The sequence below is a fragment of the Neoarius graeffei genome, chromosome 5 (assembly GCF_027579695.1).
Source record: "Neoarius graeffei isolate fNeoGra1 chromosome 5, fNeoGra1.pri, whole genome shotgun sequence".
Lineage (NCBI taxonomy): Eukaryota > Metazoa > Chordata > Actinopteri > Siluriformes > Ariidae > Neoarius > Neoarius graeffei.
Window position 1 is genome coordinate 5,574,270 of NC_083573.1, and position 27,798 is coordinate 5,602,067.

Below are 27,798 nucleotides of genomic sequence, written 5' to 3' on the forward strand. Positions count from 1 at the left end.
GCAAAGTTGGCATTCGAGCTGCCCCGCTGAGCCAGCCAGCCCTGGGTGGGTGACGTCACAGCGGGAACCGGTGCTTTTGACCAAAACCAGACTCAGCAGGCGAGAGTGTTTGCAATGGCCTCTTCGTTTGGATTTATTGGAGATTCTTCGGATTCCTCAGATAGGAGTGCATCTGACTGTGATAGTCCTCAAATTGGAGTGTGTGTACATGCTACTGCTATACACATAGAACCATATCAGTTCAAACCATCAGAAGGTGAATCCAATAGTAACACGTCAGCCACGGAGGCCCCCACCTTACGAAATAAAGCCAGAGAACAAAGCCGTCCAGAGAATCGGACGGAATGGAACTGACCGGCTCATGTGACTCTCATTAAAACAGGACAGGCGTTAACTTATGCAACATACATGTACAGGCAAGCATTTTCACTGATAAAATATAAAAGGCTAATTAAATAAATCAGATGAACTGAGAATCACATTCTGAAGCAAATTAAATAATCTTATACCGGTAACTTAAATACACAATACAAGTTACATGTATGAATCTGAATGCAGGTAAACGAGTGGTGGTGTTGTGTAACCAAATGAGAGTCACATCTTGCCCGTCTGTGTTCTAGCTTCTTGAAGGCCGACCAGGTGGCCAATTTTAAAACAATTTGACTTTCAGCTTTTCGTTCAGTTCTTCATTCATTTGCTCCTTACGTGGCTAAGAGTGAGATATTGCTGCTGAGGCAAGCATATCCAGCAGAGAAATCTGATGACTGGTCCACTCATTCTCCATTTTCTTCATACTCCACCATTCCTGCTCGGCTCACGCTCCGGGAGAACTGGTGCAACTGAACTTCCTTTCCTTTTCTTTTCCTTTAATTGTTGGTACCGCACCCTCTTTCAATACATGCTTATAGCCAACGCTCCTCAACAGATCAGAGGTTTCGTATGAGTCCTCAGTAAAATATGCAGAGCAGAGGAGAGACCACTTCGTAGGCACCCAATCCTTGAATTTCACAAAATGCGTCCAAATCGTTGCAGTTTGAACATTCTTGGGCCATGAATGCAACAGAAATCCACCTTCCGTCGTGTTGCTGCACCCTCCAGCAACACAGCTACCTGGCACGGCGATAAATTAGCTCAAAATGGAGGATCGAAGTTGCAGTTAGCTCTGTGTTTTAGTATTGCGGAAACGGTGCGGAGACCGATAGCCTTCCCGCTGTGACGTCACAGATGTCAAGGTCATTCATTCGGACCGCTACCTATATGAATCACTTTAATCGTAAAATTTACTATATTTGTGAACGTTTAAAATTATTCCTCTGCCATTCTTGAGGTCTCAAGGCATTTATAAAAAGTGAGGCCATGGTTCTGCATATCTCCTTTAAAGTACAGTCCTTACCAGAATGGTCGAGAGCATCTGGTGAGGTTCTTTTCAAGAGGTTTCCTGATCTGCCCCTTTCTGGATCGATGAAGCAGAGATGTCTTCGATGGCTTCAACTGTTCTGTCCACTTTACCCATGGTTCACAGGAATGGGGTTCGGCGTCACAAGTGACTAAATGCCATTAGTTATGACCGTAGAACTCATCTCATCTTCCGCTTATCCGGGGACGGGTCGCGGAGGCAGCAGTCTCAGCATGGAAGCCCAAACTTCTTTCCCTAGACACCTCGGCCAGCTCCTCGGGAAGAACACAGAGGCGTTCCCAGGCCAGCCGAGAGACATAGTCCCTCCAGCGTGTCCTGGGTCTTCCCCGGGGCCTCCTCCCAGGGGGACATGCCTGGAACACCTCCCCAGGGAGGTAGAACTGAAAGATGCATTGCCACATTTCAATTGCTGGGGAATACAGGTACCATCCCTGCTTGTGACATACCCTTCTGTTTGGAGAACTTCTTGTGAACAGGGTGTGCAGAAAGCGTGCAAGTTTTCAGACCAGGGTCTGGGAATACACCCTTCTCCGATACCAGACAAAGCTTGTGATCTCCTGAGGTGGAGGCCATCGGACTAAATCATGAGATCACGACACACCTTGACTCATAAGGCTCACCCTGTGTGCTGCATGTGCCTTCTTGACAGAAGACACCACCACTTCATTTATGGATACAGCTATGAAATTGAGAGTGGCTGATGTGTGGTATACTGGGATGCAAGACTAGTTGTGAAAACTGGGAATGTTGTACCTCGAACTGTTCCAGCAATGGCAGCTCGATCACAAGGGTAAGTCACAGGAGCTGTGACGAGGACATGTGCGGGTTGGTCCAGTGATGGACACTGCAACCACACATGCACCCTCAGCAAGACTAGGTATTCCCTTGCGAGAAAACCTTTTGAGCAAAAGGAAGGTCTCGCTCTCAGCATATCACCATGGGATAACTGATATTCAGTAGTTCGAACGGAAACTATTACGTTTGCGATCCGGAATGTCAGGAAGTCGAAAGTAAGGTCAAGTTTTCAACCATGGTTCAATGACCAAGTTATGTCCACAGGGTCTGGAAGTACCGATTTTGCGGAGTACTTGTCAAGAAAACAAACACCTGGGAATACTCCAGCGGCTCCTACAGAAACTGCCCTGGTGACGCCACTAGTCGTCACACACATGTAGCCTTTCTGACGTCACATTTCTAAAGAAACGTATGCTGCAGGGTTGGTAACAAGTGCCAAGTCAGCTGTTTCTTTACGAATGGAAACAGCTTGCAATTCCCCCTCCCAAAAAATAAAATAAATCAACTTCAATGTCGATTACACATTTGAACAAATTTGAATTGGTTGGTTTCAGCCATGTCTTATAAAGCAGAAATGAAAATCAAAAACTTAACAGCTATAATGAATTGCAAAAGAAAAGATAACAGCACATGCCTGTGTGTGCTTTGTCTGATAAACAGCCTATGCAAACATTGTTGAGAGAGGAAAAACAAAACAAAACCCCTTAGCATATGAAATTAGAGCAGTTTCGGACATGAATCTTCACAAAGGTTAGAATTTATTAAAGAATTCACACCCCATATAGTTTTATACTGTACATATATCCAGCAGATAATAGACTTAAATCCTGACTGTGTAAAATATCCATTGGGAAAAGTCCCACATTGGCCCAGTCTGAAAAAACTTGAATAATGCTTTAATATATACCTCAACTTGTATGAATATAGTTGTGGTTTTGTGCTAGAAAGATAAATAGAAAGACACTGAAATGAAGATTGTGAAGCACAATCCTAAGAAGAATACAACATAAGGGACAAAATCTGTCTCCTCTTTATGAATCGAGTCCTAGTCTTTTTTCCACTTGTCTTAGTACATGATCTTTTTCCCTGTGTTGCAAAAGTCTATTTTCTCATTTACAAAAGAATACGAGCAACTGTAAACCCAGCAACTACAAACTGAAAGTGTTTTCCAGATACACAAAATATGGAATTCTCACAGAATCTTTTAAAAAAGGACCTCGAAGCTTAATTTCCTCAACATGACACTTCTTAGCATCTACCATTAAGTTAATACTGTATTTAGTTCATATATTACAAATGAAACAATCAATGAAAAACGTGTCGTGGGTGGACAATGACACACGACACAGCAAATCATGACTAGACTTTATCTTGCAAACATGATGGAAGTGTTGTCAAGCCTCAGGGGAGGGGGGGGGAATAAAATAAAACTGTCGCAACACTGGGTTAGAGAAGGGTTTTTTGGACACAAATCAGGTAATGTCATTGAGTAAAATGATTCATCGATAGACTATCTCTACCAATAGTGCAATGTAACCAAAGACTAAGCTTTGATTAATGTACAACTGGACCAAAGAACTTTAAATTATAACCAATGAAGCCCGCTTCATGTTGTACCTCTTAGGGTCACCTTCTGAGGGAAAGGGGGGAAAAAAGAAAAAAATGCATTCAAACATGCAAGCACATTTTGCTGTGCATCCCAATAAGATTATCAAATAGATACACGCTGAGAAACCCACACCGTTAACTAAAATGTAAAAGTGTAGAAACAGCCTGTCGTGGATTTACAAACGGCAAATGTTTATCCTCGACAAACTAGAAACAGATCAAGTGCCAGTTAAAACTGATCAAGGCCTGGCTCTGGAGACAAATTAATATAAAGATTTCTGTTGGAATATGAATGAGATCATAGCAAACGCCGAGTACAAACTACTAGAGAGATCTAGAAACCTCAAAAAATGTTTTGGTGAGTCCGGTTAGGTCCTCAAATGTTCAAAAGATTTCAGAACCAGAACGAGAAATCATTTGAACAGCATTCAGTAAAGCACAACCATAAAGGTTTAAAATTTGCCTTGAAATCTTGAAACAAAATTAAATTATGCTACATTATCAAAAGTCAGAGAGAGTGAGAGATTCCTTAATACAAAAACATTGCTTGATCGGATGCAGAACGTCAACACTTTTCCTTATTTCTCTCTGTAATACAGCAGATAAGCCTTGAGCGACTCGGGCAGAGGCAAGCTCAGGACCTTGTCTCTTAGCAAGTTGACCTGAGGTTGCTCAGGTTTGTCTTTCTCCACATCCTTGTCCTGCTCTTCCTCTTTGCTGTCCTCGTCATCGATCCTCTCGTCCTCCTCGCTCTCAATGGGTTGTGGGATCAGCTGGTTGCCGACAAACACGTAGGTGTTGACGCGGTGGTGTCGGGTGCGGCGGCAGCGCCTGCGTTTGCGCTTTTGTGGCACGTGTGGCCCTGTCCCCTTGGATGGGTTTTCGTCGTTGGTGAGGTTGCGCAGCGTGCGACGGATGTAGATGCGCGCCAGGTCCTGCAGACTCCGCACTGACAGCGGAGCTGAGCAGCACATGCAAGAATGCAACTGTTAGCAACTGACGACATGCATTCATCACATATTTACAACACAATAGACTTGTCAAGCTGCATGTACACACATGCAACCACTTCCAGAAAAGCTGGGATTTTTTTTTTCAAAAATACAATAAAAACCAAAAATCTGATTTGTTAATTCACATGAACCTTTCTTTGTACTTTTGTCAGTTAAATAAAACATGTTCAATAGTTTTACTGAAAAACAATTTGATTTCTGCAAAACACACAAAAAAAGTCGGGACGGGCAAAAGACGACTAAAGTTTATCAGCTATTCAATTAACACCATTTTGGAAGATTCCACAAGTTAATTGTTATCACGACTGGGTATAAAACAAGTACCAAAGGCATAGCCTTTGCAAGCAAGGTTGGGCCGTGGTTCACCCCTTTGTGCCAAAATTAGAGAGAGAGTAGTTAGTAAATTCAAAAAGAACATCTCAATGCAAGACTTGAGAGAATTTAGGTCTTTTGAAATATACAGTCTAAAATATTGTGAAAAGATTCAAGGAATTCAGAGACACCTGTGTGTAAAAGGCGAGATCGGAAATCCCTGTTGAATGCGCGTGACCCCCGAGCCTTCAGGCAGCGCTGCCCGAGAAACAGTCATGCGAATTTGACAAATATAGATAGTTTTCACTGACGTCACGGCATTCCGGGGAACACCCTCCAGCCGCCATCTTGTGGGGCTAACAAAACGGACCATCGCCATTACCGGCTACCTTATCTCGGACGAATTTATAAAGTTATATAGTCAGTTTTCTAAAATAAAGATCAATGTCGGCAAAATCAAGCAAACGGAAGTATATGGATACATTGGACGACATCTCACGACAACGGTATGCAGCCAAACTGGCCTTGATTGGGGGAACTGACCCCTACAAGTGGACAAAGAAGCATTTTCAAGTGACTATGCAGGGCTGCCATCCATATCGTACCCTGATATTGTGAACTATTTCGTGAATAGTAAAAGTGCCTACACACTTGACGACCTCAAAGCATACAAGTCGCTGGAGTCATACAATTATTTTGTCTGTGGCTGGGTCCGTGAAGTCCACCATATAAAACCAAGCGACAGTCGTGTCCTAATTACAGCCAAGGTATGTAAACATTGGAATTTTAGAGCTCTCAACACTGCATATAAATGTGTGTGTGTATAATATCGAGTTGATTTAAGACAAATTTTACATCCATTAGTGGTATTACAGTACCATGTCAGTTCCAGTTAGGCATCCTCCAGAGACTGTTTACACGATGTTTTGGTTTCCAAAAACAAACTTAAACACAATTGATTGTTTATTTAAACAACTTACCACTTATAAAATGATCGGAGCAGACTTTGCTGCGTTTGAAAAGCTGATAATCCTTGCGGTTGATTCTCGCAAGCCATAGATTTCTCCTTTGTATGCTGCGTTTCTTTGTTTGCTCGCCTTCGTGCTCCCGTACAGTGGGAATTCCATAAAAGCTCCGTTTGACGTCATCATCTGACCTATTACGACAGCCGTGAATACAACAGGTGTGCACCATTGCTAGCTTTAAATAGCCTGCTTGGGTTCTTTTGAAGACTTTGTACTCGCGCGTTACAATGTGTGCTCAGTGACCCGTACGGTAAGCTTGACCCACAAGATGGCCGCCACTAGGGAATCCCCGACTCTGCGACATGTGAAAACTATCTATAGCGACAGGGTCTCGCGAGTACTTCAGAAAACTTCTGCATCCAGAAACGCACCCTGAAGCTATTACGCAAGGAGGAAGCCATTCATCAATTCTACGCAAAAACTCCACCGATTTCTCTGGACCTAAACTCATCTCAGATGGACTGAAACAGCTGAACTGTGGTCAGATGAGTCAACATTTCAGCTGTTTTTTTGGAAAACTGGACATCGAGTTCTCTGTGCCCAAAGTGAACACGACCATCCAGTTTATAATTAGAGAAAGGTGCAAAAGCCAGCATCTGTGACGCATCAGGGCCCACAGCATGGTTGAGCAGCATGTGTGAAGGTACCATTGATGCAGAAGCTTATATTGGCATTTTCGAGAGACATACGCTGCCATCAAGGCGACGTCTCTTCTCGGGAAGTCCGTGCTTATTTGAGCAAGACAATGCCAGACCTCGTTCTGCATGGGCTATAACAGTGTGGCTTTGAAGAGAGTGCATGGGCTTGACTGGCCTGCTACCAGTCCAGATCTGTCTGCTTTGGGGCCTTTCACAGGTCGTCATCGTAACTGCAGATTTGTTTATGCAGCCATATTGCCAGGCAAGATTTGGATTTGACAACAACCAACAACGTAGCAGCACAAGTATACGCGAGTGATTGTAAGCCCAATTCATTAAACGTCCACAGATAAACTTGAAGTGACAGCTAAAAGAACAATGCCAGAGATTTGGAGTGTTTTTGGATGTAATAACAGATGTGGAGATAAGCCTGGTTTAACTTTCCACCATGAACCCAGAAAGATGAGAAAAATGGTGAGTTACAGTTAAACAGGAAGACTGGATGCCAACAAAACATTCCAGTGTGTGGGGAAGACATTTTATATCAAGTTAGTCTGAAAGCTCTGTGCGCATTATTTCTTCTCGCTCAAGGCCATTTGGTTATAAAAAACCCATAAATCTAGAGCTCGCTTCAGTGTACAAGTCAACATTCAACAAGTCTGTAATGCCCTGGTGAACTCGCAATGGGTTTGTGAATACCTGGCGATGAAAAATCGGTAGCATCACCACCAATCGTCCAATGCGCTGCAAATGTTCTCGGAGTGTTCCAAGTTGATTTTTGAGGTGTGTCGTCACCACGCCAATGCCAAAAACTTCATGAAAAATTTCAATGCTTTCATTGACAATCTAAGCGACTAATACAGATAGGTTTGGGAATACTTGCAGGGCTTGACGTTAAGCACTGCCTGACTGCCTGGGGCAAGTGAAAATGAGCATACAGGGCTTTCCACAAGCGCCGGCTGCCGGCCATACAGCCGACTACACAATCAAGTCCAGCCGGCTACTTTAATGACTTATTTTTGTAGCCTACAGGCTCTAAATATTAATTTTCGATTTTAATAAAATTGTTTATCTAACGGACTGACAATGTCAAACTGAACTGCACTCATTTAAGTTGTGATTCGCGCCGTTTGTACCGATAATAACCACAAATTCCCCGCCGACTTCGTTGATCAAGGGAGAGTAACTCATCCGCGGCCCTGACATGCAGTGTGCGCGCGCACTCGGCGGAGGCAGTAGTGTGTCGGGGAGGGGACAGAAGCAGAGATGACGCTTATTTTGTCTCCAGTAAACCAGTCTTCTCTCGTTCAATTACGTGCTGGCATCAAAAGACACCGTTGGGTGCAAATGAAACCAAACTGAGTGGTTGGAGTGTATTTTCATACACAAATGGAGAAATGTTCGCTGAGTGTTTGTGTAGCCCCACTGCAGACCGTTGTTAATTCATAGCATGCTCGGCTGCGTGAATGTGTCATGCACCGAAAATAAGAGGATTTACAAGCCAGGAACGCCTCATGATGCAATACGCAAGAAAAGAAAGAGGATTTACTGCCATTTTACTTTGTATTTGAGTAAAGTGAATAAATAAATGGTCTGTGGAAAATGCATTTAATCCTGGGAACTGCGTGCACAGGAGTTTATTTTGTGTTTACCCCCCCCGGCTGGCTACTTATCTGTCATGGCTGGCTAGTATGAGCCTACACGACACCACCGCGCACGATTCCCCTCATTGGCACAGTGGAGCACCACAAATTGCTACCTGGTCTGTGGGAAACACTGCGACGTATACGCCATTACGTCTTGGCTGTTTTCTTAGTCTCGGTTTCATTTACTGCTTTGCAAGTTATTTTATATACCCCCGCTGTTGGGACGCAAACTGTTTACAGACCCCTTGTGCATGACGTCACGCATCACGTGATCATTACAGCTGGGGGTCAGGCAGACACCGCCTTTCATGCAAACAAGGCTTAATCGGTCTTCAATATGGTTAATGTTTGTGCCGTTTTTGCTTGCTCAAACAGTGAAATAGATAAAAGGCATTACCGTCTCCCTGCTATCAAGAAAAACGTTAAATAGAAGCAAATGCTTCAAGAACAAGGCAATGAGTGGTTAAAGAATACGAGGAGAGGAGCTCAGCCGGAAAACTCCAGAGAAATTCATAATAGGATTTAAAATACATTTTACAAAAACAAAGTCGGAAGTGAGAATGGAAGAGTTTGCTTAAGAATCTAGTTTTATTTTTTTCTGCTCGCATTCGAGTTAGTGCCTTCGTGAAAGTATTTGATTTTCTTAGAGGTGAAGCCGCTTCCTTATTTGACAGAAAACCCACGTTGGTTTCAAACAACTCTGGCATATTAAAAAAAATAATAAAAACTCAACAAGGAGTGACATGCGTGATAAATACTGAAAGAACAGAACAGATTAAGAACAGAGCTGTTATCAGAGGAACACAGTCCTGTGCAAAATATTTATTTTTTTTATTTTTTTATATCATCCACCTCCAGGTTTATGAACCACCCTTCCCCAGTGCTGCGTCATGACAGAGCGGCTGCACTGATTCAGTTCCAGGTTGCCAGGTCTGTATAAAAAACACCCACAACCGACACACTAAATTTTAAACTCAAACATGTATATATAGTAAAAGTTCATTATGTCTACCTATTGAAACTATTCTTTAAATTCGTTTTTTAAGACAAGGATTTTTTAAGATGTTACCTTGACAGTTTCGGCGATAAACTTCCACCTTCTTCAAACAGTCACCAGATGTCGAGTGGTGACGTGCCTTATCAACTGATGTTACGCTACGGAGGCGTGAACGTCCCGCCCAATTTGACAGGTAGTTCACGCCTCCTGCTGTCAGGTCGCTCCTCCAGGACGGCGCTCCAGGTGTGCGACAGTGCATACGCTCCCTCATCCCGGTTCATCGTTCTCTGCGCACGCTTTCGTATCTCCACTGCTTCTAAAATCCAACGTTGGAATCTATTTTCTACTGTTTGAAGAAGGTGGAAGTTTATCGCCGAAACTGTCAAGGTAACATCTTAAAAAATCCTTGTCTTAAAAAACGAATTTAAAGAATAGTTTAAACTCAAACATTATCCTGTCTGTCATGATGCAGTGTGGGTATTTTTTTTTGTTATTATCCACCTCTAGGTTAAAAAAAAACAAACCAAAAAAAAAAAAAAACCGCTGCATCATGACAGACAGGATAATGTTTGAGTTCAAAATTTAGTGTATAGGTCGTGAGTGTTTTATACAGACCTGCCAACCTGTAACCGAATCAGTGCAGTTGCTCTGTCATGACGCAGGGTGTGTGTGTGTGTTTTAATAAACCTAGAGGTGGATATTTTATTTAAAAAAAAATATTCTCAAATAGTACTGTTCAAAAGTCTTGGCACCCTACTGTTCATACAAACTGTTATAGATTATTGTAAGATTTTTACATTATCGAGTAAAGAACCTACAGTCAGAGTTTGACACAAACACACTGAACTTTACAACAGCTGCAGGCATGTAAAATGGAAATAAATCGACTAAGGCAGGAATAAATTTTATCCAAAATAGTTTGTCCGTTACAAGTAAAAAGTAACCAATAACCAAACTTGATATGAACTTAATCAATAACCAAACTTCAACTCGATGGGTGATCATTTTATGTTGCAACTCACAACTATTCTATGGTTTTCCTAAAAAAGTAGTACTCGCAAAATAAGGAGCAAGTGGAAATTTATCCCCACTGGCCCCTCAGGGCAAGCGGGTTTAAAAGTTAATGTCGAGCCCTGCTGCTGGGATAATCTAAATTTTTCAATAGTTTGAGAAATTGTACTGACTGCAGTCGTCTCTATTTTCATAATTGACCGTCACAGCCTTTGGCTGATGCGGTGAGATTTCATAAATAAATACAAACAACCCCTGTGACGTCAGTGAAAAGCCTATATTGAGAATGTAGGGTGCATCATGAAGAGGAGAATCAGACAACGGTGACCACGGACTGTTGAGCAGCTGAAGTCATGAATCAAGCAGGAATGGACAAACATTCCAACTGTAAAACTGCAACAATTAGTATCTTCAGGTCAGGAATGAACAAAAGGGCAGATTTTTGTTTTTATGACATTTTCGAAAATATCCCAACTTTTCTGGAAATGGGGTTGGATATACACACACGACTTTGTCAAAGTGCTGGCAATCAAAACCTATTACTCTCAAATGTATTTATCGTTCACCTGCTTAAACAGGTTTAAACCTTAGTAACTCAATGATAAGAAGCCGAATATGTGAAGAGTTGAAAATTTCAAGTTGTAGGTAAAACAGAGTTTGACAGACCCTTGACATACGATACTGTTCCTGATTTGCCCCTTTTCCACCAAAGCAGTTCCAGGGCTGGTTCGGGGCCAGTGCTTAGTTTGGAACCGGGTTTTCTGTTTCCACTGACAAAGAACTGGCTCTGGGGCCAGAAAAACTGGTTCCAGGCTAGCACCAACTCTCTGCTGGGCCAGAGGAAAGAACCGCTTACGTCAGCCGTGGGGGCGGAGTTGTTAAGAACAACAGCAATCGCAAGACAGCGAAAGGTCGCCATTTTTAAGCGCCAAGAAGTAGCAGCTGTACAAACACGAAGTCATCCATTATTGCTGCTGCTGCTTCTTCTTCTCCGTGTTGTCGTTGCTTTGATATTCGCACCAAGGTTTATGCAAATGCAGTGACGTAACTGACATATACAGCGACGTAACTGACGTGGCTCCCCTTAGCACCGTGAGCTATGGAAAAGCAAACTGGTTCTCAGCTGGCTCGCAAGTTGAACGAGTTGTGAACCAGCACTGGCCCCGAATCAGCCCTGGAACTGATTTGGTGGAAAAGGGGTATTTGACAATCATATCTGGGTCATTCTACAGAAACGTCCACTTTTCTGTCCCTAGACTTAACAGGGCAGTTGCTTTAAAAAAAAAAAAGTAAATTTAGGGATTTGTTTATATTTTAAGATAAAATATGATATTTGAACAATTATAACTTTTTGAACCACTAATGAGTCATTAATTCTTTTTAATCATTTTATTGTTTTCCCAAGTATGCCCAAAAATGCCCGTCCCCACTGTCATGCTGTGAAATTAAGGGCTTTATTTTTTTAATGAAAAACATATACTTTATTAGCTCAACTGCAATTATGTGTCCATACAGGTCTAATGTATCACACAAATTATGAAAAAACACAATATTGCAATTAAATATTATAAAATGTTATAAAATGCATCATAAATGTGCACGTCCCCTGGATTCACGTCACTGGTGTTACTGTATGACAAAAGACTTATTTTGACATATGACATGGTGAAGACATCACACGAAGTCTTTTCACTTCCTTTCTGAAGATCAATGAAGACAGACACATGGTAAGGTCAATGCCATTTTTCATTTTTTATAAATTTTAATAATTAACCCTAAGATTTCCATTGAAGCTTCACAGCAAGTCACTGGTATGACCTACTTTAATCTTTGGGAGATGAACATGGAAGAATAAAATTTGATTAAATTATATATAATTCAATGAGTAATTCATGAATGTCAACATGTGGTTTGATTCCCTGTGGCAGCCATCTTGTAAAATAGAGTTTTTATGACAGTTGTCACTGGTGTTACCGTCACTGGTGTTACAAGCCTGATGGGTAACACCAGTGACTATGATGCCTATGTGCAGATAATCTTTGTTCATTTTCAAATTCATATTCATTATTGAGTTGATGTGCATATAATATTATTTAGATTTTAAGATAATAACATCTTGTGTCACTGTCAATCCCTGTTTGGACAGCTATGGCTAAGCTGAGTGCAGCTGAAAAGCAGAGGCGTTACAGAGAGCGTAGGGATGCTGACCCTCAACGCAGACAGGAATACTTGCAAAAAAGGAAAGAGAGCTATGCCAGAGACATTGATACAGGAAAGAGGAAGCGAATCAGTGAGCTAACTGAAAGGAATAAGAGAGTTCAGCATAAGGAATGGAGGATTCGCCAGCAAAGGTGCAGGGAAAGATCTAGGACCAACAGACAGAACAGAGCATGTTGTTCATGTTACTGTCTGCAGGAAGTTGCCCTTGTACCTTTGGAAGAAGCAATCAGTCATCTGAGCAACGAGTTCAGGCCTACTGTCATTGGACCTCACCACTGTGGTCAGTGGTGTGTTGTCCAGTAATGATAACACCCCTTACCCTGGCATCATTCTGCAGGTAGAGGAAGGCAGTGTGCAAGTGAAATGCATGCACTCCAATGGAGTTAATATGTTCTACTGGCCAAGCCCCAGAGATGACATGACCTGGTACGAGGATGGCCAGATCATGTGCCTCATTCCAGAACCCCTGGCACTGAATCGGCGCTCAGTTCAAATTGAAAAAAAGTTCTGGGAGTTCATCAAGGAACAGCTGCTGTAATAATATTAATTTATACACATAGTTAACACAAGTTCATTATTTGAACTTTTAGTAGTTTCCAAATGCATCTTTCCAAGTGCAGTTATTTTAAGTCTTGCCAATGAGTTTGTTTGATTAACGTTTGTGTCACGTTTACAGACTGCAACTGGAGTTGAAACTTGTAAACTTTTGCATATAATATTATACTTAAGTTTTATACTTACTTTTTTACTGTTTATATTGTTCCATGAAACATTTTGGATGTAATGCCTCATTATTGTTTAGAACTCCAGATAGTTTGATCTTATGTCACTGGTGTCACCGTGTGCATTTTTGGGAACATCAGGTTAAAATATGGCAAATTTGTCATGGTAGGGATTTTGAATCAGTTTAATTTTCCTGTACTCAACAGTTCACATTTACAATATTTCATTATTACTTCATCTTAACTGTTTTCAATTACATTTTCATTTTTAAAGTAAATACACGGTTACAAAACTGAAGAAATATCATTCGAACACAGCTGTAACAAACATTTTGAAAATAAATAAAATAATCTTTTGATAATTTGCCTCATCATTTTTGTACAGTTACTGTCATTGTATGTGCAAAAGAAGTTAAGAAATAATATTTAATAAAAGTTGATTTTATTCCAAATGAGGTCAGGTAACACCAGTGACAAATAAATGGTATATGAAATCTTGAAATAATTATACAAAAAAGGCAAAAAGCCATTAAGGTGTACCTTAGGTATGTTCTTATAGCCAATTAGTACAGTAATAATGTAGTATAATTTTAAAGACTTAAAGAAGAAAGTTATTTTCAGACATTGTGACATGTCAAAAGTGGACGTTTTTGTAGAATGACCCATCTCTTCTAGGTTTCACCCTGTGTATTTTGAGTACATTTTTCATGATGAATGCTTTATCATACAACCCCAACTCCAAAAACATTGGGATGCTGTGTAAACTAAATAAAAACAATGTAATAATTTGCAAAATCATGGAAATCCTATATTTCACCAAAAAAAAAAAAGTACAAAGACAACATATCAAATGTTGAAATGGAGAAATTTTATTGTTTTTTGAAAAATATATGCTCATTCTGAATTTGATGTAAGCAACATGGTTCAAAAAAGTTGGGAAAGGGGCATGTTTACCATTGTGTTGCATCACCTCTACTTTTAACACCACTCCATAAACGTTTGGGAACTGAGGAGACCCATTGCTGGAGTTTTGAAAAATGTTGTCCCATCCTTGCCCGATATACAATTTCAGTTGCTCAACAGTTCGGGGTCTCACATCTTTGTTGTATTTTGCGCTTCATCACGCGCTAAATGTTTTAAACGGGAGACGGGTCTGGACTGCAGCAGGCCAGTTTAGCACCTGGACTCTCTTCCTACAGAGCCATGCAGTTTTAATATGTGCAGAAAGCAGTTGGGGATTGTCTTGCTGAAAGAAGGAAGGCCTTCCCTGAAAAAGATTGTCTAGATAGCAGCATATTACTCTGAAACATGTACATCATTCAGCATTAATGATGCCTTCCCAAATGTACAAGATGCCCATGTCATGTGCACTAATGTACCCTCCTATCACAGATGCTGGCTTTTGAACTGTGCACCGATAAGCCGGATGTTCCCTCTCCTCTTTAGCCTGGAGGACGTGGTGTCCGTGATTTCTAAAAAGAATTTCTACTTTTGATTCGTCAGACCTCAGGACCGTTTTCCACTTTACCTCAGTCCATCGTAAAAGAGCTCGGGCCCAGAGGAGGGGGCGGGGTTTCTGGATGTTGTTTATATCTGGTTTTAACTTGCATTTGTGGATGCGGTAATGAACGGTTTTCACAGACGATGGTTTTCTGAAGTGTTCCTGAACCCACACAGTGATTTCCATGACAGACACGTGTCTGCTTTTCATGCAGCGTCTACCGAGGGCCTGAAGATCACAGGCATCCGAGGTCAGTTTTCAGCCTTGTCTCTTGCATACAGAGATTTCTCCAGATTCTCTGAATCTTTTAATGATATTACGGACCATAGATGTGATCCACAAATCCTTTGCTGTTTTACATTGAACATTATTCTCCCCATCTTTACTTCTGAGAGACTCCGCCTCTCTGGGATGCTCTTTTCATACCTAATCATGTTACTGACCTGTTACCAATTAACCAAATTATTTTATATTTAACATGACACAACTTTCAGTCTTGTGATGCCCCTGTCCAAACTTGTCTGAAACATGTTGGACATCAAATTCAAAATGAGCATACGTTTTTCAAAAAAAACCCCACAAATTTGCCAGGTTCAACATTTGATATGCTGTCTTTGCACTATTTTCAATGAAATATGGGGTTTCCATGACTTGCAAATCATTGATTTTTATGTTTTACACAGCTTCCCAAATTCTTTGGAATTGGGGTCGTACAGAATGATGTAATTTCTGTTCACATAACACCTCATGCTTCAGGGCACGGCTGTCATGTCTTCTAGGACTCTCGAAGCATAAGGGTTTAGGAAATGGGAGGCAAATATTGCCCTTTGTGCATGCTATAGACTTTTCACCATTGGGAGGTGACACACTCACACTGCACAAAATGAATCTTGGGCCAACATTTTCATCTTTGACAGTTATCTTTCTACTAGCTGAGGCAGAAGAAAACCTGATGAAACAACAAAAGTAGCTGAAAATTATAACTGGATACTGAAGAGTGTGTGCAAGACGACTGCAACTCACGCAAGATCACGCTGTCCGGTTTGCTGCCTTTACTTCGGTTTTGCTGGACAAGAGGCGCAAAGGACACGGCCAAGATATTCTTGCTCTCCCAAGAGCTCTGACCGGTTCTGATGATCTGAGTCAACTGTAAAGTTCAAACAGTAACATCCAAATTAGGATCTTGTAAAACTGGTCCAAGACAGAGTTTAAGCATTGGGATAAATATTGGGCTGAATAAATATTGGGATAAATATTGGGGCTGAAACGCTGATCCGTTTCAGATAAGACCTGAACGTGTGAAGAGTATAATAACTGGCTTGACACAAAAATCAGCAACATAAATTACATCAAACGATATGCTGGATAAATAAACAGTGTCTTGCGAAAAGTACTCATCCCCCTTGGTGTTGGTCCCGTTTTGTCGCATTACAAGCTGGAATTAAAATGGATTTTTTTTGGGGGGGTGAGCACTATTTGATTTACACAACATGCCTACCACTTTACAGGTGCATTTTTTGTGACAAACAATAAGATGAAAAACGGAAATCTGGAGTGTGCATAGATATTAATCTCCCACAGTTAACACTTTGTAGAGCCACCTTTTGCTGCAAGTCTCTTGGGGTCTCTCTCTATTAGCTTCGCACATCTCGCCACTGGGATTTTTGCCCATTCCTCAAGGCAAAACTGCTCCAACTCCTTCAAGTTAGATGGGTTGCATTGGTGTACAGCAATCTTCAAGTTATGCCACAGATTCTCAATTGGATTGAGGTCTGGGCTTTGATTAGGCCGTTCCAAGACATTTAAATGTTTCCCTTTCGACCACTGCAGTGTAGCTTTAGCAGTATGTTTAGGGTCATTGTCCTGCTGGAACGTGAATCTTCGTCCCAGTCTCAAACCTCTGGCCGACCTCCAGAATTGCCCTGTATTTAGTCCCAGCCATCTTTCCTTCAGTCCCAACCAGCTTTCCTGTCCCTGCAGATGGAAAACATCCCCACAGCATGATGCTGCCACCACCATGCTTCACTGTAGGAACAGTGTTCTCAGGGTGTTGGGTTTCCCATGATGGCCAAAAAGATCAATTTTAGTCTCATTTGACCAGAGAATCTTCTTCCATGTGTTTGGGGAGTCTGCCACATGCTGTTGAGCAAACTCCAAACATGTTTTCTTTTTCCCCCCTTTAAGCTACGGCTTTTTTCTGGCGCCACTTCCATAAAGCCCCACTCTGTGGTGTGTACGGCTTAAAGTGGTCCTATGTACAGATACTCCCAGCTCTGCTGTGGATCTTTGCAGCTCCTTCAGCATCATCTCTGATGTCTTTGCTGCATCTCTGATGAACGCCCTCCTTGCCCGGTCTGAGTTCTGGTGGGCAGCCTTCTCTTGTCAGGTTTGTAGTGGTGCCATATTCTTTCCATTTTGCCATCATGGCTTTTTTGATGGCAAATTGATTGAGAACTGTGAGGGTGCAGATCGGAAGGTAGAATACCATCATGTTGGAAACGGTGCAAGGGGATACATCAAAAAAGCTTTAGTTAATCACTTCAGATATCGCTTTTGTTTTAGTCCTGCAGAGACCAGAAAGCTCATCACAGATGTGTAAGGTCAAGTAGAAAAGGTTTCGTGATGGTTGCAATTAGGGATGTTAACCGATGACCGTTTGACCGATGGTTGACCGAATCAACGTCAACCGGTTAATTTTTTTTTGGTTGTCAGTTTAAAAAAAAAAAAAAAAATCTCAATTGTTTTGAAGCTGCCGATTTTGGAGCGGAGAACCTGGAATTCTGTGTTGTAAACGCTTGGGGCATGCCATGCGGTGTAAGGACAACCGCTGACAAATCAGAAACACCCATTCAGTCATGTCCCGCCCTCCCGCCCCAGTTGAAGACAGCTGCCACTCGGCAAAAGAAAAGTGTAGACACAGGCTTTTTAGCTTACAAATTACTATCAGGGATGCAAACGGTGCGCCTTTTGGCGGATGCTGCCTTTTTCACGGCTGAATCGCGCAGATCCGATTTTTTTTTGGGGGGGGGGGGGGGGGGCGTTGGGAGTGTGATTATAATTTCAAAGTAAATTCTGTATTAAAATTACTAAATAAGCAAATGCCATTACAGTCCATGAAACATCGGAAGTATGAGAAGAAAACAGTAAATCAGAAAGCTGCGCACGTTTGAGCGAAAGCTGCGCACGTTTGCACAGCTTTTGCGCAAACGTGCGCAGCTTTCTGATTTACTGTTTTCTTCTCATACTTATACTTCCTATGTTTCATGGACTGTAACAGCATTTGCTTATATACAGAATTTACTTTGATGAAATTATAAAATCAGACACTCCAACGCGCCCACCCCCCCAAAAAAAAATTGGATCTGCGCAATTCAGCCGTGAAAAAGGCGGCATCCGCCAAAAGGCGTACTGTTCTGTTTTTTTTTTTATTATTATTAGAAGGCACATCGAGTTTAGTCCTGCCTTGGCCAGTGCATTCTGAAAGTATGTTTCGGTCTGTAGCCAACAATGCATGTTACTGCAGATCATATCTCTCCACACAAACTAAAGGCGCAGATGCCGACTTTTGGAAGGAAGGGGAGAGAATGAAATGACAGCAGTGTCTGGACGGGGAGTGACAAACGCAGCTTTTATGTCTGTGAGCCAAGTCGGTGACTGCTTCAGAGCAACTTCAATACCGTGCAGTAATGGCGTGTTGATATTGGTAACGGCGTTATAACGATTGTAGCTAATTAATTAGATTACCCGGCGTTATAACAGCCTTCATTTTAACGCCGTTATTCCCATCACTGAATGTTATGTACTTCTTCTAGCACTTGACTTTATTTTCAACGCCATCATGGCCAACTGAAACTGTCTCTAAGCTGGAGCCATTTGTCCTCCGCTCCAATACAAACCCCTCGACATCAGTGCCGCGTTTGACTAAATGTTTCGCGCTGTAGGAAAGGTAATGTGAGTGGAGGCTCACGGTTAGATTTAGAATAGATTCTAATAATTCCAATTCTAGAATTTTAAACTCATAGGTTAACCGACTTTAACCGGCTAATGAGGCTCGGTGGTCGGTCAAGATTTTTTTTTTAGTTTTCGCCATCCCTCGTTGCAATTGAAAAGAGATGATCAAGTGTGGTTGGATAGTTATGTCAAAGTTGTGAACGCTGACGCACGACACCACCTGATGGAGAGGTCCTCCCGTACCAGTGCTATCAGCCGAGGATAAGGTGCCGAAACTGGCTGGTACGGTATCCTCCTGATGTCGCCAGTCAGATCCAGGAAGGGAGCCGTTCGCACTGAAGCATCTCCTGTAGGTGTTTGTGACCCCTTAGAGGGTGCTCTGTGGGATATTCAAAGTTTGGGATATTTTTTTATAACCCAACCCTGATCTATAATTCACAACTTTGTCTCTGACCTGTATGGAGCGCTCCTTGATTTTCATGTTGCTTGCTTAGTCATGGTCCTTCCAGGACAGATTGACTGATGCAGATATCATGCGACAGATCATGTGACACTTTGATTACACACAGGTGGATCTTTAATTATGTGACTTATGAAGTGAATTGGTTGGACCAGGTCTTATTTAGGGGTTTCATATGAAAGGGGGTGAATACCTTTGCACACTCCAGATTTCTGCTTTTTCATCGTAATTACTGTGCGTCACAATAGAACAGTTTGCACCCTGAAAGTGGTAGGCATGGTGTGTATCAAATGGTGCTAACCCTCCAAAAATCCATTTTAATTCCAACTTGTAAAGTGACAAAACCGGACAAACACCAAGGGGGATGAATACTTTTGCAAGACACTGGAGTTCATCAGATAGGCTAATTCTGTAGCACATCTTTCTGATCTAAAATAACCATTTCGTCCCAACTGTGAGAATTTTCACCTGATCGTCAATGGGCATGACCAGAATGCCTCCGACTTTCAACATGACCTTCATGTAGTTCTCGTGGTCTTTCTGAACTGCGGCTCCACAGTAGATGCGATCGTACTGATGGCTGTCTGACGAGATCTCTAAACAGTTTCCCACCACGAAATGGGGCTCACAGAACTCAAATCTGAAACACATGGTTTCGCAAACACAATGCTTGATTCCGATTCGTCAAAGGGTATCGGTTCATTTTGTCTGACATGAGTGCAGCTGCAAGTCACTATCAATCATTAGATTCACGTATAGAAACATTCTCCAGTGTCGGCGCTTTATAACACTTCGCTATGAGCCGTTAGAGGAAAATAATCAACTCAACTTCATCACAGCACCATGTCGTTGATTGTTTTCCGAAGACAGCACAACACAGTGTTTTATTGCTTGCTTCTGCATTCACTGCCCCACTCAAAGTGATAACTTGCTTCCAAGACATTAAATGGAACCACAAATGGATCAAATGTCCAATAAACAGGACTTGGGGGGGGTCATCACCGATTATTTTTTTCTACTCACTTGTCAAAGCTGTCACTGTTTTTAACGAACTCGTCCAGTTTCTCTTTTGCATATTCCACCACATCCTTGTGGAGCTCCACGCCATGATTGACTCCAAACGGACCTGCAGGTTGGGAAAGAATTCTCGTTATTCCCCAGATATCTCAGAACAGAAGTGACAAGCCAGCACGGTCATCGCTAGCACTCTTCAACCAAGAACAGAATATAGTGTGAAGTCGGCGTCTCACCGATGATCAGGCCCACCATTGTGCTCAGGTATCCTGTCCCGCTGCCCAGATTGAGGAAGGACAGTCCTTGCTGCAGATTCAGTGCCTCCATAACCTCAGAATAGATGCACGGGGCTGAAAGATGGATGTTGCCGTGCTTCCAGGCCAAGTCTTTATAGGCGTTTTCTCTGTATCCATCTAAATAGTAATCCCCGCGATCTATCGCCCTGAACACCTGCTCCACCTTGTCTGTGCGGATGTACTGTGCTTCCTTCAGATTGTCGATCAGATCGTCGTTGTCCTCGCCGGCACTCACTGCTCCACCCATGGTCACGAGGAAGGGGGTGAAAAAAAATTACAAACAAGGAGAGGTTGACCTCTCTTTCCGTCCAGTGGGAATATTTCTTCCAATGGGATGGAAGGAAGGACCGACAGATGGGGCGACTATCCTATTCTGATCCAACGTATTCACTTTTGATCACCACATATCTAAGGGAAGAGAAGACAACACACAAAGCATACTGGTTTACGTCATGCTGTGCCAACAATCCCGGAAAGTACCACGATCGACGAGAAATATCAATGTGCTTCTCAAGTGCATTATTGTTTTTAACTTGTATCATTTCAACAAGAGTGCTCCGAGAGCACAATATCCTCCGCTGGCAACTATGCCAGAACTATGGTAAAATGCGACTGAATTGAATGAAATTGAAATATGCATATTACCGACAAAGAACCCTATCAAGTTTTGTTAACTTCCTCCAAAAATTGTGAGAGGAGTTGATTTCAGAAGGTGAGCACCCTTCCTGGGACGGAAATCACCACAACATAATCCCCCTTTGGGCCTTTTGGCCAGCGGGGGATAAAAATTGTGAGGGAAGTTGATTTCAGAAAGCGAGCACACCTTGATGAAATTGACAAAGTACAAGTTTGTTAATAATCAAGGGCATAAAACTGGTAAAATCTGGCCAAATTAAACAAAACTTCAATATAATATGCGTATAAACTCAGGCCATTATTAAAAAATGTTCTGTTTCTGGTCCACCGGCCGGGTGAGTGCCGTTTGTGCGGTTGAAATTTTTTTTTTAACGCCGGTTTTTCGACATTTTTTTCAGGTTCGTAAATCTAAAATCGAACTTGACATTTACGCATTCCTCGCAGAATATAGAATCGAATCAGCTCTGCGCATGCGCTGTGCGGCACAAAAAAATGGCAGCCACCATGAAGGAAGGAGATCCGGAGTTTTCAAACATTTGCTAAAGTGTGAAATCACAAAATGGTATTCTAGCGAACAACAAAATAGTAAAGATCCAGAAAAACAAATCATTCAGTGATCATTTTAATAGTGTAATTTCATCCGAACTAGGCCTAACGGTCGATTTAGAACCACAAAAAGTCTGTGTGTCGGACCATCACAAACCGTTACTGGAAAATTCGTTTGATCTTGATCCATCCGAGACGTTACAAACAGCTTTTGAGTTTTATGCGAAATTCATTACCTACTTTGTTAATGACCCTGACAGATCTGTAGGAGAACAGTCCATAAAACGTGGACCTAAAAACACAGCTGCAAGAGCAGCAAAAAAATCTAAAAAATAAGCATGTTAAAGTTTATTTACATTGAGATTAAAATTTGTTTACACTGAAGTTTTGCTTGTCATAGTTTCAAAGAACAAAAACCTGAAAACATTGGTAAATTATCAGTTTCTTTGCACTCTTGCATAAAAATTCTGAAAGTCAAACGAGTGCAGTGCAGTACAAAGTTTAGTGTTCAAAACATTTTAAGTACCTTTGTAAAAGTTTTGCAAATGTTGCAGTCAGCATTTAAAATGCTAACTTCAAGTTTTTGTACAAGTTTCAGTTGATTAAACTGTCATTTTATTAAATGTGTCTGCTTTTGTAATAAAGTACTGAAAGAAAAAGCAAACACAGCATTGCGATTTCTTATCCATCCATATATTAAAAAAAATCCCTCCCTACTGAAATTTTTTTTGCTCACCCGGTGGACAGGAAACGGATTTTTAAGGATGGCCTCATGTAACAAAGCCTTTTGCCAAGTTTGGTGAAATTCCTCCACAAATTGTGAGAGGAGTTGACTTCAGAAGAGCGTACACCCTCATGAAATTGTCAAGGTACAAGTTATTTAATCAAGGGTCAAAACTCTGGGAAAATTTTCACAAACAAAGTTAAATCGCAATATGCGTATTACCGTTATACAACAAGGCCTTTTGTCAAGCTTCGAGAAATTCGTCTAAAAATTGTGACAGGAGTTGATGTCGGGAGGCAAGAACACCTTCATGAAACTGTGAAAGTACAAGGTTGTTAATCAAGGGCTACAACTCTGGTAAAATGCAACCGAATTGAACAAAATAATGTGCATTACCGACATATAACAATGCCTTTCGCCAAGTTTGGTGAAATTCCTCCACAAATTGTGAGCTGATTTCAGAAGGAAAACACACTCATGAAACTGTCAAACTATAATTTTGTTATATCAAGGGCTGGAGCTCCGGTAAAATGCGACCGAATTTAAGAAAACTACAATATGCGTATTTCCGACATATAACAAAGAACCCTGTCAAGTTTTGTGAAATTCCTCCAAAAATTGTGAGAGGAGTTGATTTCAGAAGGTGAGCACCCTTCCCAGGACGGACTGAAATCGCCACGACGTAATCCCCCTTCGGGTCTTTTGGCCAGCAGGGGAGAACATGTTTGCATGCTTCAAATGCAAAATTTTTTTGCGAATGACTCAATGTTTGAACGTCTTCAAGCGGGGATTGAGAGAGCGAGAACTGGAAAAGTATGTAGGACACAATAACAATAATCTTCTCAGGGAATTAACTGCAGTCCTGGATTCCATGGTTCAACAAATTCCTACTCTTAAATTACTGTATATCTGACTCCACTTCTTAGATTCCTAGTGTTGTATTGATGCCCCATGAGCTTGAAGGAGGGTGGGTGGGGGGAGCTGCGTCCAGTTCAAAAGCCAGAAACCACTTCCCGACACTGGAGACTCCTTCCAAATGTTCACCCAACGTCACCTCACAGAAAATGGTACCACAGGAATAACTAGATTTGTCACGAGAGAACTCTTCAGAGATTTATTTTCCACCACTGAGCACCTCGAGATAAAGTTCTACACAATACCACACCCACGCCCTTGAGGCGAAATATGTGAAACCATGCAGTGTATATGGAAGAAAGCCTTTCTGTTGATCATTTGGATTGTGTGAGATTTTAGTCAGGTGACGACCAGAAAATCAAGACGATCCTCGACATCCAAGAGTCTCTTGACTCAACATGAACCAACCAAATGCAAAAGTATCATCTGTGATGGTTTTATAAATACAGTTTGTAGGTTACACAACATGGCTGAGAATTCTGGCACCATGACTAATTACTTTAATGGTGATTATGGGAGCTGACCGGCATAAACACACATGGTGCCAATCAGGTGTGTCTATTAAAAGCTTGGTGACCGGATTCACAGCATCTGGTTATACAAGGTCTGTCAGACTTGATTGATTCTTTTGGCAGAATTCATTTCACAGAACAGCACTCCTCGTCTATTACAGACGACTATTTTTCCAGAAATTATCTTGATTCAAATGAGCTAGCAAGATATTTTCATATACCCCCCGATTATCCAAGTCTGCATTTCGCTTGTTCAGTTTTTCAAAATGGATTTCTATTTTCAGAGAGTAGGTTATGGAGAGAGTCTCCAGACTCGGCACTAAAAATTTGTAACCGTAAAACTTTCCAAGGCTGGAAAGTATTCAGTATATCAAGTCCGCATTTTTCTTTTTAAGAAAAAAGTCTCCAAGAGAGAAAACGGTGTTTCACGCAACATCTAAATGGATAAAAAGCACTTTCTGAAGCGTAGAAAAACGCAATCATCGGAAAACTGTTGCAGTATTCTGCGTGTGACGTCACGCTTATTTTTTCAAACCTGAAGTCCGCCATGTTGGATGATAGACAACCAAGACAGCGGCGCTTTACGTGTGAGCTGCTGCAACGCTTCGTGATTTTCTTTTGATTTCATTGCCTTTGAAGAAAGACAGTGCCTGCTTTGTGTGCAGGATATAACTGCGGTAATAATGCTACTCGTGACAAAGAGAAACGGTTTTTCAGAAAGAACTCCCAAAATAATAAAAATTGCCAAAAAATGAAGACAAATGAACTGTCCAGAGAACGCCGTGCGAACGCCATGGTTAAAAAACATATATGGTAAGGACTTAACCAAGGAAAAAGCTAATTCCACCCACGTGTTGTGACGACTTTATATCTGGTAAGAGTTCATTGCCAATTAAAGCTGCGTTTTCTGCTGACGAAATTGAACTTTTGAGCGGTTTTTATTGAGATTGTTGAGAATGGTTTACACAAACATGAACAAGCACCCCGTCATCTTTGAATCGTTTAGAGAGAAGACGACCAACCAACCCAGCCAGATGCAAATAAACTGCCGGCATCTCAGCTCTTACCAGCCTTCATTTGTGTGTTGGTCATAAAAAAAAAAGGAGACTGTTCATGCTATGGTCTCTTCCTCTGGATCTTGACTTGGCAAAGAAGTCTAGAGAATCATATTTCGTTTATGCCGGTGATGCATTACAGTTATTTTTCGCACGAGACGCCATTTTGGATATGTACATCCTCCAACATGGCGGCAGGTGCATACGTCACACTATTGCGTCACATGGTTGCACACGAAGAATAAGTGGAACTTGAAAACAAACAACCACAACAGGACATGCTGCCTTAAATGTTAATGACTTCGCTTCACCACACCATCCCGTCATTGATCGTTTTCTGATAGCTGCACAACACTGTGCTTGTTGTGTTGCATAACTTGACCTGTATGTTAAGAATGTGCACAGGAGAACAGACTTAAAAGAAGAAAAAAAACCCTAAGGTTTTATGACAATAGGTGGATAATGAATAACACCGTAGCCATGGAAAGCACATTTAACTGTTTTTTGGCTAATTTACAGTTGCATATTCAGAAATGTGTTGTGCGGTATATGAACTATGAACGAACCACTCCTCTCTGCACAGCTCGAAATTCGCGGTGGTCCGGTCGCCTGAGGCGACTTAATCTGTCATTTGGCGGGTAATTCCTGTCACTAGCCAGCCTGGCTGGCTAGTTGAAAATACAATATATATATATACACATATGAAGCAAAGATTCAGACACACCGTCAACTAAAGCCGCCACATATTAAGCGTGTGCCGTGTCTGTGTTAATCGATGTGTTTATCGGCAGGACGGAAAATACCGAAGAATTCCCAATCATATCGTGTACGAGTCAGGCTGTCAGTTTTTTCACTACTGCACATGCATATAACGCATCTCGTTGAATATCACGGTAATCACGTTATCAAATTCAATAGATGTGGCCACATTATCGCCCGTTTAAACACTTTTTGTTGTTGTTTACATTTACATCTGCCAAAGCTATGTTGCGATGTGGAATTTTCTGAAAGGTGTACAGAAACCGCCAGAGACGGGGACAAAGCGACCTCGGTCTGAAGAGGAGAAAAAGGCCGCCGATAAAGCGTACGAGAAGGAGAAATGACAAAGGACTTATAAGCAAACGTGGGAGCAGGGTAGGCCTTGGCTGCGAGGCGATTTTTATGGAATAATTAATTTTTTTCAAGTTGATTCCTAGTCAATATGAAGCTCCTAATGCTTCCTCATAAATGGTGAAATACAAAGCATGTTGGACACATTTTGGGTGCTATAGTCGTGATAGTAAGTATATTTGTTTTCAATACTCATACACCAAGTTTTCCAATATATTATTATTTGTTGATATTATATTATGGTGCTCTGTGCTGTTCTCGTTTAACAACAGTATCAAAATACTCGGGTCTTGAAATAAACGCACATTAGTCATGAACAATAGTAACTACTTTCTTTTGCGTTATTTTTGACAGAAGTAAAATTCATACATGAACAAATGTTGGTGAGTTACTTTGGAAGGGAACTAGTCCGGCTGGCTGGTGAAGAAATATATGAATTTCTAGGCCTGGTCTGTATTCATCTGTGGGATGGGTGAAGGTTCGGTGAGTTCCTTCATATAGTTCCAACAGTACGGTTAAGTGTAAACCTCCCCCCCACCACCACCACCTTTTTTTTTTTTTTCAAGAGCAGCAAGAAGAAAAACAAGAGAAGGAAGAAGGATTAGAAGAATACTAATACTAAGAAGAATAATAAGAGGAAAATAAGAATAATACGAAGCAGAAGGAGGAGGAAGAGCGGTGTGACTAAACGCACTCGTCAGCTAAACGTTCGTCATGACAACTAGAGAAAGTGAACCAGCTTAGATTAGGTTTAATATTTAAAACAGAAAAAAAAACAACTAACATGCTAGTTGCTAGTTCAACTGAGTTAGCCTGGTTGGCTAAAGCGACTGGTGAGTTCACGTCGTTACTCGTCTGGCTAGTTCGAAAAAGTCGGTCATGTTTGTTCTGGCTCACGGTTTTGAACAATACGCGTCAATATGTCGAACTGGCCGAAGAAAACATTAATTATTTGTTTGTTTTTGTGCTGAAACCGCGCTGAGGTAAATCTTCCGAAGGCACCTAGCTAGCAGGCTAGCGCGCGAGCCCTGAACAACGTCGCAGGAACAAAACAAAAAAAACACGCTCGTGCCACTTGACAGATTTTTTTTTTTCTTAAAAAACGACAATTTTCTAATTTAAACCGGAACCGAGTCGCGCCGTCGCAGTAACCCGGGCCTCCATGGCATCACCTTCAAACCGAGAAAAGGACTCGAGATGAGCCTCGGGTCTGTTTATAAATTCTCAAGACAAAAGCTGAGTGTTTTCCTCCCGCTCTTCTTCTTCTCCTCCTCCTTCACGCTGATCAGCCCGCGCGCTAACCCAAGAAAAGCAGCGCGCGCTGCGCCAAAACACCCCGACTTTGCACTCACCGACGCAGACGCTCGAGACACATTCACGCGAGCGACTCAGACCCAGCGCGTGCACGACGGCACATAAAACACACTTTGTGTCGCGCCGCCGCCGTGTTTTCTGCACAGCCAGCTGAGAGGATGTAAACACAGATCACGTGACCTGCACTGCTCAAGCTTTAAAAAAAAAAAAGTCGGACGTTCACACGCGCATGCGCTTATATTCGTGTCGCTGGACGCGACATCTCGCGTAAAGTCCTGACACTCTCGCGATATCTTCATTCCTGCAACCTGACTTACAATTGAACAGTCGAGAAGCATCTTGAAACCGCCGACAGTCAAG

The 27,798-nt window shown here is 41.8% G+C and overlaps 1 protein-coding gene across 5 annotated transcripts; it reads right to left on the reverse strand.

Annotated features, from left to right (window-relative positions):
• Positions 1-2,953: 2,953 nt before the first annotated feature.
• Positions 2,954-27,628, reverse strand: pcmtd1 (protein-L-isoaspartate (D-aspartate) O-methyltransferase domain containing 1). 5 transcript variants are annotated; one of them, XM_060921042.1, is made up of 6 exons: positions 27,477-27,628; positions 20,567-21,034; positions 20,340-20,442; positions 19,785-19,956; positions 15,929-16,052; positions 2,954-4,781 (listed from the first exon to the last, which is right to left on the reverse strand). In XM_060921042.1, exons 2-6 carry the CDS (start codon positions 20,871-20,873, stop codon positions 4,399-4,401), a joined length of 1,089 nt encoding a protein of 362 aa, XP_060777025.1. In that variant the 5' UTR covers positions 20,874-21,034; positions 27,477-27,628; the 3' UTR covers positions 2,954-4,398. The 5 variants fall into 5 exon arrangements, with proteins under 5 accessions (XP_060777025.1, XP_060777029.1, XP_060777026.1 ...); XM_060921046.1 differs by lacking the exon at positions 27,477-27,628 and adding an exon at positions 26,909-27,408; XM_060921043.1 differs by lacking the exon at positions 27,477-27,628 and adding an exon at positions 26,517-26,902.
• Positions 27,629-27,798: the final 170 nt, after the last annotated feature.